Raw genomic sequence first — 12,506 nt, forward strand, 5'->3', positions numbered from 1 at the left:
TGGTTTTGCTTTTAACTTGTCCTTTAAAAAAAATTAGTTGAAGTGATACAAGAAAACCTTGGGAGTGACAAAAATGTTTTAAAAGTGGATAAACATCCCATGTTTTCAAGAGATCATCTAGAATCCTGTGACACAAATTTTCTTTTCCATTGGCACATCCCATTTTACAGGGAGCACAGGTGGGATTACTTCTTGGCCAGTTCAGGAAATAGAGCTAACAATGATTGACTATTAATAGCTGAGGGGGGGAAAAAAGGTTATTTTACTTGATCAACCAATAACCTCATATATTATCTGCTCAATTTATAAATGAGAGAATTATAAGGGTAAATTACCTAGGATCACACAGTTAATTAATGATGTAATTAAAAGCCAAGACCTGAGTCTAGGGTTATAGCTCAGTGGTAGAGCATGTGCTTGTCATGCTTAAGGCGCTGGGTGCAAACTGCGCGTGCGCATACTCACACACGAAAATCATATTTGACTCCAATGCTCATGTCCTTTCCACTCTCCTCTCTGGTCTGTCGTCACCAACCTTACCTACTATATTGTATTTGTTTTCTCTCTTAGTGGATGAGTGTTCGTCTGACTACACAATTGTGCTTCCAGTGATTGGGGCCATCGTGATTGGCCTCTGCCTTGTGGGTATAGGTGTCTATACAATCCGCCTAAGGCGTCAGTCATCTGGATACCAGAGAATCTAATTGGTGCGCAAGGGAAATGGAATTTAGAGAATTCGTTCATCGTTTTCAGTATGTTGGGGGCTTAACTTAGGGTGTGGGTTCTTCCAATGATGTAAACCACCATCTTCCTCTAAAACCAAATTGTGATTTAAGTTCAAGCAGCACAATTTCTAAATATTTCCAAATATTTCACAATTTCTAAATATTGTTCATCTTATGACTTAGTGTTTAAGAGTATTTTCTAGCTTTCTTCAGACTATTGTAGCCAAGAACAATTGAGATACGTTGAATCAACATAATGCATGTAAAGTGGCGTGTGCCTCCATATTATAAAGTGTCCATTGTAATTAATGCTACCTGTGTTTGCATTTTGAATTTTATTTTCCCCTTGATCTTTTCCAGATTAAAAAAAAAAATGCCTTTGCTTTGTCTATCAAATGGACTTTCAGTGCTTTTACCATATGTGTTTATTTGATGTACATATGCCTTATGAGACTTATCTCCTTTTTCAGATTAAATTTTCAAAAAGATCATCAGAAAGAACAATGTATCTCAGGTTGTCTAGGTTTTTGATGTGAGACCAACATTAAAATCTCGATGATTGCTGTTCCAGATTTACTAAATACTACAGACAGCAGAATTAAATAAACAAGCGGCAATAACCATGGCCCTATCAAACACATGTGTCAGACACTAGGCTAAGGAATTTACACACATCTAATTTAATCCTCACAATTTACAGATTAGGAAACTCAGATTTAAGGGCTACAGATCACTTAATACCGTGCACTTAACGAGTGGCAGAGCCAGAACTGGAGTTCATGTTGGTCCGGTATGAAGGTCTTTGATATTTTCATGGTACCAAGTGGCCTACAAGAATAATGAGACTTAAGTGCTTCTCACACCTCCCACCCACATCTGCTCCATTTCTTCTGAGGAAATGGATGAACCCAGAATCATGAGACATTAGGGTAACATGAAAGGAAGATTGCAGATAATGAGATAGTCCACTTTTAATAAAACTTCTCAGCCTCCTGAAAGAGACTGAGGAGCTCTGTAAAACATGCGCCAATTTCCCACTTTTATTGTTTAGCTGTGTCTGTAAAGATGAAGGAAAGCAAAACACTTCTCCAAGTTCCTTTTATTCAAAAACCAAGACTGCAGACCACGGAACGATTTTTCTTTCTTGAAAGTAAATATCGCCCTCTTGTGGTAACATTCTGCTTCTGCATGTTGTAGTAATTTTATTCTGCAGTTCACTTTATTCTGCAGAGCAGCTTGCCAAAAGTAGTATTCCTGCTGGGTTTTGCTGCTAAGGAAAGGAACAAAGTCAGAATATTAGCAACAAAGACCACATGACCCTACCCTCTTGAGCAGAGTGGCATTCAATTCAATCTAGAGAACAAACTGACATTCCTGACTTGTTCCCTTGTGAATCCATAGGATCAATAAGATCCTAACTTTTGTCTTAATGGAATATTAAGTGTATTTAAAGATTTTGTAATAAAATTTTATTTTGAAGAATAATTCATGTCATTTATTTCTTGTAATTAGTTTCTGTGCTTTTTAAATTTTTCTTTCTTCTTCTTTTTTTCTAATGGGGATAAAATGCAGGGGCACTTTACCACTGAAGTACATCCTCAGTCCTTTTAATATTTTATGTTGAGACCGGGTCTCACTAAGTTGCTGAGAATCTCACTGTTACTAAGACTGGTACTGAATGTGTGATTTTCCTGCCTCAGCCTCCTGAGTCGCTAGAATTATAGGCATGTGCCACTGTATCTGGCTAAAATTTTTCTTACCATCTTTCTTTATATGGATGTTATTGCTTGAATCAATAAAGCAAATTATCTTTCTATAAATAAATTATTTTTTAATATTTTATTTATTTAGTTAGTTATAGTTGGACACAACACCTTTATTTTATTTATTTATTTTTATGTGGTGCTGAGGATCCAACTCAGGGCCTCACACGTTCTAGGCGAGCGCTCTACCGCGGAGCCACAATCCCAGCCCAAAATAAATTATTTTAACCTATTCTCCATTGCCACATTATTACGCAGTGGGAATATCCTATTGGGAGAAGCTGAATGGCTACACCATTCAAGTTACAGACTAAATCTCTCAACTTTTAGTTAGAACAACCAACTGCATACTGTCTTAAGAGCCCATACACCAACACTGATGAAGAACTTACTCTGGTAGGAGCTCAGATAACTAAGAGGTTCTATATTAATCATCTATATTGAGCCAATGGAGAGAGACAAAAAGTGTCTTCTATAATGATAAAAAGGAATGGAAGAATAACTTCTGCCAAGGAAGAAGAATTACATCTCATAGAGGAATTGGTCCCTCTTCAATCATTAAGTTCTTTCACTCCCACCTGGGTGCTTTTAAGAGAAAACCAATTTTGCATTGGAAAAGAGATTTCAGGTAGTTTTGCCCATTTTATTGTTTGTATTTTACCTGGTTTTAAGAACAAGAATTGTTATGGACAAAAATTATGAAATAAACTGTTTGAAAATTCCCTCTCTTGCTTTCTGGATATGACTTCCTGACTATCCTAGCAAAGTTTTTTATTAAGTACCTCTATCAGTTTTCTATTGTTATAATGAAATACCTGAGGGGTGGACTATTTTATAAAGAAAAGAGGTTCAGCAAGACATGATAGCACATCCTACTCAGTGCCCCCACAATCCCAGTGGGGGCACTGAGTAGGAGAATCACAAATGAAAAGCCAGTCTCAGCAATTTATCAAGATGCTTTCTCAAAATAAAAAATAAAAAGGGCTGGGGATATAACTCAGTGGTAAAGTTCTCCTGGGTTCAATTCCCAGTACCAAAAAGAAAAAAGAAAAAGAGAAGAGCCTCATTTAATTCAAAGACTAGAGGGAGATATTCAAGGATGGATAGCTCCTTTGGCTTGGCCTCTGGTGAGGACTCAATGGCAGATGGTATCAAGATGTGAGCACACATGGGAGTTGCAAATTGCATCCCAACAAAAGCCAAAGAGTGATTTGGGAGTCAGACTCACTATTCCAAGAACTAACGTATGGTCCCATGAGAACCACCCTAATCCCTGCTGAGGGAAGCACCACCAATGACCTAAGATTTCCACCACTTCCCAACATCGCCTCACTAAGGACCAAACTTATGAATCCTCAGGGAACGCACTCAAACCACACCTAAGCCATGCCACTGCCCACATAGTGTTTTAATTTCCTCACATCCCCACCAGCCTCAAAATCCTACCCCAACTTGCTTCAGCCATTCCTCCCAAATTTTATTCACTAGTTGATTATTTCATGTTGGTAGATAATTATGGACTTACATTTTATTCCTCTAAAGGCCATTTGCATTTTGTCAAAAGACACTACCTTAATCAAAGGCAGAACACTTTGATGATGAGGTCTGAGGCCTGAGCAAACATTCGCAAGAGAAATTTTTCAAGGCAGCAGGATCCTCTGGTCTCTGGTCTCCACCAGATGAAAAAGACTGTAATAGTTAAAAAAAGACATTACCTCCAATTTTCTTTCAGATATAGGTAAACTGGAAATGATAGAGACTCAGATGATAGGCAGATATTTGAAAATAGAATTCTTCATGACCAAACTTTCCATTTTCCATCTTCCTTAAGTTCTCTTTATGATTTCTTTTCATGCTGTAGATTGAACCCAGGGATTCATACAAGCTTGGCCAGCATTTAACAACTGAGCTATATTCTCAGTCTTCTCCTTATTATTTGAAATTTTTTTACCAAGCTTTCGTTGAAACTGCCCTCTGTGGCCTCTGATCAATCACATTTCAGAGTCTCTGCTTCCCACTATTCATCCATCCCCCCTCTTCGCTAGTCTTTCTGCCTTCCTCCAATTCATCAGTCAGCATCTCTAGAAAAAAAGAAAAAAAAAAAAAAAAAACAACCAGTAGGATATCAGTCTCTCTGTGTGTATGTATGTGAATGTGTGTCTGTACACACATGCATGAGTATATGTGTCTGAAATCTCAGACAAAAGTTGGTGCTGCAGTCTTAAGTCTGAATTACTTTTTCTCTGGAAAATAGCAAGTTTTGCTCTAAAACCTCCCCTTGATTGATAAGGCCCACTCACCTCATTGAGGAGAATCTGCTTTATTTAAACTCAACTGATTGTAGATATTAACCACATCTAGAAAATATCTTTATAGCTACACAGAGCACTGTTTGATTTAAAGCTAGTTAAGTTGACACATCAAACTAACGACATGAGCTTTGGAGAAAACTAAAATAAGGGTTTTCCCCAAAGTTTTCTCCTCAGCCATCTTTTTTTTTAGGAGAGGTGGCAGAGTACCAGGGATTGAACTCAGGGACACTCAACCACTGAGCCACATCCCCAACCCTATTTTATATTTTATTTATTTAGAGACAGGGTCTCACTGAGTTGCTTAGCACCTTGCTTTTGCTGAGGCTGGCTTTGAACTCATGATCCTCCTTCCTCAGCCTCCTAAGCAGCTGGTATCACAGGCATGTGCCACCGTACCCATCTCTCCTCAGCCATCTTTTTTCAACATCCTCTGCCTTGGTATTCCACATGAAAGTGTAACACACAGACCTCAGACCTAACCAGTTGAAAACAAAGTCTCAATTTTTATCCTTCCCCCTCCAAACTTGCTTCTTCAAATCTGCTTCTTCCTCCCACCTCAGCACCACTTAGATTCCAACAGCATTGGAGGCATCTTCGTCCTTCTCTGTCTCTCAGCATCTAAACTCAATCCATCAGCACATCCTGTCCGTACTGCCTTTAAAATACATCAGGGGCTGGGGTTGTGGCCTCATATGAGGCCCTGGGTTTGATGCTCAGCACCACATAAAAATAAATAAATAAAGTAAAGGTATTGTTTCCACCTACAACTAAAATAAATATATATTTTATATTATATATATATTTATATGTCAGGATCTAATCACTTCTTACATGGCCACTACCTCAATCGAAGTCCCCATCATCATTCTCCCAGGCCACTGTAACACTCTTCTCTTGTGGCCCCCTGGAGCCCATTCTTTAAAACATAAAAGATCACATCAAGCCTTTCCATGAAAGGCTTCCACTCTGGGAACCTGCCAATTCTGGGCCACCTTCCCCCTGATCACAGGCCCTGTCTCCCTCCCCAGCTCACACACCGAGCCCTGCTGACTTGCTTCTGGTCCTCCGTGTAGGCCTCCTCAGGGCCCATGCCCTGGTCTTCTCCAGCCCTTCCGTTCACTCTTCATTCAGGGCGCAACAGTATCCACAACAGACCCACCACATACCCCGTCACTCTTGATCTCAGAACCCTGTTCACTTTCTTCACACACTCAATCGCCAAGTGAAATGGTCTAATTTATTTGTTGTTGCTTTTTTTGTTTTCCTCTTGTCATGTAAGTTTTATGAAGAGGCAGGGGACATGGTGTAGGCAAGTGGCCATTTACTCGGTGTTGCAGCTTATGGTGACCATGAGCACCACTTTGCAGACCTCTAACAACAGAACATCAGCCAAGGGATCCAGTGGCTGAGTTCAGAAAGCTTTTGCCATGTGTTATGGTTTGGATGTGAGACGTCCCCAAAAATCTCACGTGTGAGACGATGCAAGAAGGTTCACAGGGGGAAATGATTGGTTCAAAAAAGTCTAAACACAATCAGTGATGGAATCCCCTGGTAGGGATTAACTGAGTGGTGACTGAAATGGTAGAGTGTGGCTGGAGGAGGTGGGAGGTGGGGCGTGGCTTTGGGTAGATATTTGTATCTGCTTCTTGATCACCATGAAGTGAGCTGCTTCCCTCTGCCACATGCTCCGCCATGATGTTCAGCCCTATCTCAAGCCCCGAGAAATGGAGTCAGCCTTCTAGGGACTAAAACCTCTGAAACTGTGAGCCCTCAAATAAAACTTTTCTCCCCTACAATTATACTGGTTGGGTCTTTAAGTCACAGCTGCAAGAAAGCTGATTAAACTACCATGTTTACACCAAAGCCATAGCATCTTCCACAGGAAGCTCCCAGTCAATGACTGAAAATGGTGGGAAACTAGACCATTCCTGGGGTGCGCAGCTCATCTGACAGCTGACTGTGGCTGGTGGGCTTCCCAACTGCAGCCAAGGGTTTTCCAAACTTTCCTCAAACTGCAGAGCCTCCATCTACCCCTTCTTCCCTTTCCCTTCATTCATGTTCAGTGCCATCATGGTGGGAAAGCTCCCCAAACTCCTGTGGCTCTCCTACCATCTTCTCCCACAGGCTTTTCTCCTAATAAAATTCTTACATGTTGGCATTTTTCTCTTGGAACACCTGGTCTAACAAGTGGCCCAAGAAAAGAAGCAGTAAGAAGTGGATTTGGAACTGGCTCATCCATTGCCCAACAGGTGGAGGAATACTGTCTTGTTGATAAGTGAGCACAGAGTTCCTGGCTCTGGGAGGCAGCTCAGTTGCTAAAAATTTCAGTGGTTGTGACTTAAAGAGTAGATTGGGTTTTTTTGGTTTTTTTTTGTTGTTGTTGTTGTTGTTGTTGTTTTTTTTTTTTTTTTTTTTTTTTTTTTTTTTTTTTTTTGTAGTGGGGGATTGAGCCCAGAGTCGCTCAACCACTGAGCCACATCCCCAACCCTTTTTATTTTTTATTTTGAGACAGGGTTTTACTAATTGCTCAAGGCCTCACCGAGTTACTGAGGTTGGCTTTGAATTTTTGATCCTCCTGCCTCAGCCTCCTGAGTAGCTAGGATTATAGGTATGCACCATGGTGTTGGTGAGGGTAGAGTCGTGAAACATTATATTTAATACCTCACAGGACCCCAGAAAATGGGCACATTTGCTAAGGAAGCCTGGAAGAAATGACAGCCAACACTCAGCAAGGTGGAAATTCCTGAATTACCCTAGTAGATGATGAAAGGAAATAAAAGGAAGTCGGGGGAAGTAGGCATGTTGGAATGGATATATTTTGGAAAGTCAAAATACACATTGGAGGATTCTTTTCCCAGGGAGGTTCAGAGAATATATCATTTATTGAGTCTATCACAAATATATTGGTGACAGTGTCACCAGAATCACTGACAACTTCAGTGTGGCTCTCTTCTGTAATGCAAATGGTAGGAAAGTGGTCACAGAGCTGGAACCATAGGAATGATCCCCTCCCCAAACGGTAAAGGCTAGGTGGCAGCATTTAACTGCCAAAAGACAGGAGAATGCCCAGTACAACAGGTGGCAAGGTCAGAGGAGCAACGAGGGGACTTGATTTGTGAAGATAGGGGATATGATTAATAGAGCCTGGCGTCCTCTGGAGCAAAAGAGATGAACAGCCAACATGGTGTTACTGAACTTTTATAACAAGAAGAACAAAGCAAGAATAGAGGAGCAAGAGGCTAAGGGTGGCTACTCCCATAAAACTCCATAGCCCCTAGCTCAGTTTCCAGAACTGAGGCAATTTTTCAGATCTGGAACCCATTGGTTAGAGGTGGCAAGGTCACTATGAATATTTTAATGGTTCCCCCCACCAAAGGAAGTGGGAATGGCCAATTACTCAGTGACTGTATACAAGAAAAAGAAAATAACCAGATAGTCCAATCTCTATTTGATACAGGGTTCGAGTTGATATTGTTACTCAGAGACCCACACTATTATCACAATATCCCTACTAGATACGGGGCCTACAAGAATCAAGTAATAAACAGAGTCCTCTAAAATTTGGCTCACTGGGTGTGCGAATCCATTCAGTGGTCACTTTTAAAGACCAAGAGCATCTAAGAGTTGATATATTTAGCAGTTGGAGTAACCCTTACATTGGACCCCAGTCTGGAGAGTAAGAGATTTGGTCTTAAGAAAAAAAAAGAAGAAAAAGGAAACAAAAGAGCTATCATTGTAGCAAAAGCCACGTGGAAATCTCAGAAATGCCTTCCTCCTTGTCCCCACTGAAATAATAAATAAAAAATAATTTGGTGTCTGGGAGCAGGATGGCAAAAATCAGTACCACCATTAAAGACCTACAGAATTACCAGTCATTTCTCTGTTGAACTCATTAGTCTGGTCCCTGCAGAATGAACTCCAGAGAATAATTCTAAATTCTTGCAAACTTAATCAAAAAGTAACCCTGACTGCAGCAGCCATCTGATGGGGGTCACTGCTAGAGCAGATTAATAAGGCCATTAGTACATGGTAGGCATCCATTGATTTGGCAAATATGTTTTTTCCCCATTCCAACTAAAAAGAAAATCAAAACCAATTCACATTCACATGGAACAAACAACAATATTCATCTACAGTTTAGCCTCATAGCTTTGTTAACTATCCTGCTCTCTGTAACAGTGTAATCCAAAGAGACCTGGACAAACAGAGACATCCTGAAAAACATCACACTCATCCATTACACAGGCAACATCATGCTAGCTGGAAAGAATAAGCAAAAAAGTAGTTATCATGCTGGAGACCTTGGTAAGACACATGTATTCCAGAAGGGAGAAGATGAACTTGATAAAGTTTCAGTGATTGTTTTCAGTATCTTTAGGGAACCGGGGGTCAGGAGTATGCCAGAATACCTCCCCCAAAATAAAATACAGGTGATTTTTGCATTCTGCCTCCCTTTCACTAAGAAGGAAATACAGAACTTGGTGGGCCTCTTCAAGTGCAGGAAGCAACATTCTCAAACCGAGGAAAATTCCACTGTACCATTTAATAGGTTACAAACCAGAAACAATCCAAATGTGTCTCATCAGGAGAATGGACAAGTGTAATATTTTTCATGTAATAAAATACACACAACAGGGCTGGGGTTGTGCCTCGGTGGTAGAGCTCTTGCTTAGCATGTGTGAGGCACTGGGTTCAATTCTCAGCACCACATATAAATAAGTAAATAAATATCCATCAACATAATAAAATAATTTAAAAAATACACACAATGTAAATGAAATTCAAAGACATTGACTAAAAGAAGTCTACTAGAAAAGAGTACACTCAGTGTATCAGTTATCTTTTGCTGTGTAACAAATCACCCCCAAAATTTAGTGGCTTAAAACCACAGCTATTTATTTAGCATGAATCTGTAGGTCAGCAGTATGATGGGCTCCATGGGGCTGTTCTGATCTTGGCCAGATCCACTACTGAGACAGCTGGTACTGGCCAGTACAATTAGCAATTTACATGAAACGCCAGGGTCAAATGACCATGTTCAAACAGATCAAGAGAATGGAATCAGCAAAACCCAAACCCAGAAGCTATAGGATAAACTGTCACAATCTAACTTTTTATGGCTGGGCATAAAAAAAACTGGTGCACACCTGTAATCCCAGCTGCCCAAGAGGCTGAGACAGGAGGATCTCGGGTTCAAAGCCAGCCTCAGCAAAAGCAAGGCACTAAGCAACTCAGTGAGACGCTGTCTCTTAATAAAATACAAAATAGGGCTGGGGATGTGGCTCAGTGGTTGAGTGCCCTTGAGTTTAATCCCTAGTGCCCAAATAAATAAATAATCAAGGGAATTAAATGAGAAATTGAAGAACTTGAACCTATAGGTTAGTAGAATCATAAGAAATGTATCAGCCAAATGTAAAGTTTGACCTTTTTAAAAGAATCTGGTTCAAACAAATGCAAAAATTAAATTTTAAAAAATTTTAATGAAGAAAGAAAAATATTTATAAAACAAAGAAACTTGAAATTCAACTATATCTGATAATATTAAGAAATTATTGTCAATATTTTTGGTGTGATTATTATATTTTAACTACTTTTTAAAATATTCTTGATTTTGTATTTATACATTCTGAGATCCTTGTGGGTAAAATTCAATGATGGTTGGGATTTGACTCAAAATAATTTTCTAGGGGGTGGAATTGGGTGGGATAGAAATGAAAAAAAAATAATGAATTGGTAATGTTGATAGTGTATAATGGGAGCAGAGATTTCTTATATAATTCTATCTACTTTTGTAAATGTTAAAGCCTTTTTATAATAAAATGTTTTTAAAAACCAAAGGAGAAAAACTGAAGTGCATGGGGGGAAAATGTCTTTTTTTTTTTTTTTTTTTTTTTTTTTTTTGCTGGGTGTTGTCTGCTGTGCTGGTGGGAACTTGAGCAGCTTTCTTCTGACATTGAATGGCAGAGCAGAACAGAGAAGCATATGCCTGCATCCTTGGTTACAGTATTGAGCTATGGAGTTCATCAGTCCTGGAAACAGTCTATCTTCTATTCTTGTTATATGAAATGATAAGTCTTTCTCATTTTTGGCTGGGTGTTCTGTGACTTACAGGCAAACACATCCAAACTGATATGGAATGACATGAAATTTGTGAGATTGACAAGATCACAGAGTTTAATTAAAAATGTGAGACTGGTGATGAAGAAAATGTCTGAGCCTCTTTCAGATACTGGAAAGCCAAGCTGGTATACATTTGTTTTCAGTGCCACTGAGCGTTGCTCTACTTTACTAAATGGATTTTCAGAGTTCTAGAGACAATCAGAGCACTTTCGTTTTTTGAGGAATATATTTTTTTAAATTTTAGGAAAGCCAAAACAATGCTTCCAAATTGTATATTTTGAATATTTATGTGCAATGAAATAATATTTTAGCACAAAAAGTGCAAAATTGTGGCTATTCACAGGATAATTATAAGATAAAAGCAAAATATTGGGCCGGGTTGTAGCTCAGTGGTAGAGCGCTGCTTAGCATGTGTGAGGCACTGGGTTCAATCCCCGGCACCACATGAAAAAAATATAAATAAATAAATAAAGGCATTGTGTCCATCTACAACTGAAAAAAAAATTTAAAAAAGCAAAATATTAATTTAAGGTCTAATGTAGGGAGTATAGCTCAGCACAGAATCACAAGTTCAAATTTCTGTCCATCTAATCATTCTACTAGGGAAACTATATAGATTTAAATTTAAGACTTTTTATGAGTAGAAATTCTGGTTTGCTAGCCCTCAAGGACATCCTGATCTTTCTTGCAATAAACCTCTATCTCTTGCCTTGCACAAAACTCAACTCAAAGTGGATCAAGGACCTAGGAATTAGGCAAGAGACTCTGTACCTAATAGAAAAAGAAGCAGGCCCAAATCTACATCATGTTGGCTTAAGAACCTGTCTTCCTTAACAACACTCCTAAAGCACAAAAAGTAAATCAAGAATCAATAAGGGGGGACTGAGGTTGTGGTTCTGTGGCATAGCACTAGCCTTGAGCATGTGAGGTACTGGGTTTGATCCTCAGCACCACATAAAATTAAAATAAATAAACAAAATAAAGATTGTACCCATGTATAACTAAAAAAAAAAAAAATTGAAGAGTGGAAAATTTAAAGATGGAATTGGAGAATAGCATGCTAAGTGAAGTAAGCCAATCCCAAAAAACCAAAGGCCAAATGATTTCTCTGACAAATGGATTTTGATCCATAATGGGCAAGGGAAGAAGGGAGGAACTTTGGATTGAGCAGAGGGGAGAGAGTGAGGGAGGGGAGTGGGGAAGGTTGTGGAGGGGGAGATGGTAGAATGATATGTACATTATTACCCCCATGTATGGGTATGATTGTACAAATGGTATAATTTTACATCATGTACAACCAGAGAAATGAAAAGTGCTCCATTTGTGTAAAAAAATAGAATTAAAAAAAAACTTTTTACAGTTTCAGAGGTCATTTAACATAAATTCTTTAATTTTCAAAATGATCCAATGAGGTAATGTGGGCTTACTAGATGAAGACCCCAAACTCTGATCGTGACCAGTCATTCTTGTCTCTTCAGTTGGATGAACAAAACCTCGGCATATTCTCCTAATGGATCAACTAGAACAAAACAATTAATTTAAATGTCACCAGATTGAAAGACATGCAAAGTGCCCACAAATGATTT

General features: G+C 39.1%; 1 protein-coding gene across 1 annotated transcript in view; it reads left to right on the forward strand.

The window, feature by feature from the left end:
* Lamp3 (lysosomal associated membrane protein 3) overlaps positions 1-1,107 on the forward strand; it is a 36,391-nt gene extending 35,284 nt beyond the window's left edge. Inside the window, exon 6 of the mRNA XM_076868097.2 lies at positions 571-1,107. Coding sequence (XP_076724212.1) covers positions 571-704 — 134 coding nt within the window. The 3' untranslated portion in view covers positions 705-1,107. The remainder of the gene's footprint in view (positions 1-570) is intronic.
* Positions 1,108-12,506: the final 11,399 nt, after the last annotated feature.

This window comes from Callospermophilus lateralis, chromosome 10 (genome assembly GCF_048772815.1).
Source record: "Callospermophilus lateralis isolate mCalLat2 chromosome 10, mCalLat2.hap1, whole genome shotgun sequence".
Classification (NCBI taxonomy): Eukaryota; Metazoa; Chordata; class Mammalia; order Rodentia; family Sciuridae; genus Callospermophilus; species Callospermophilus lateralis.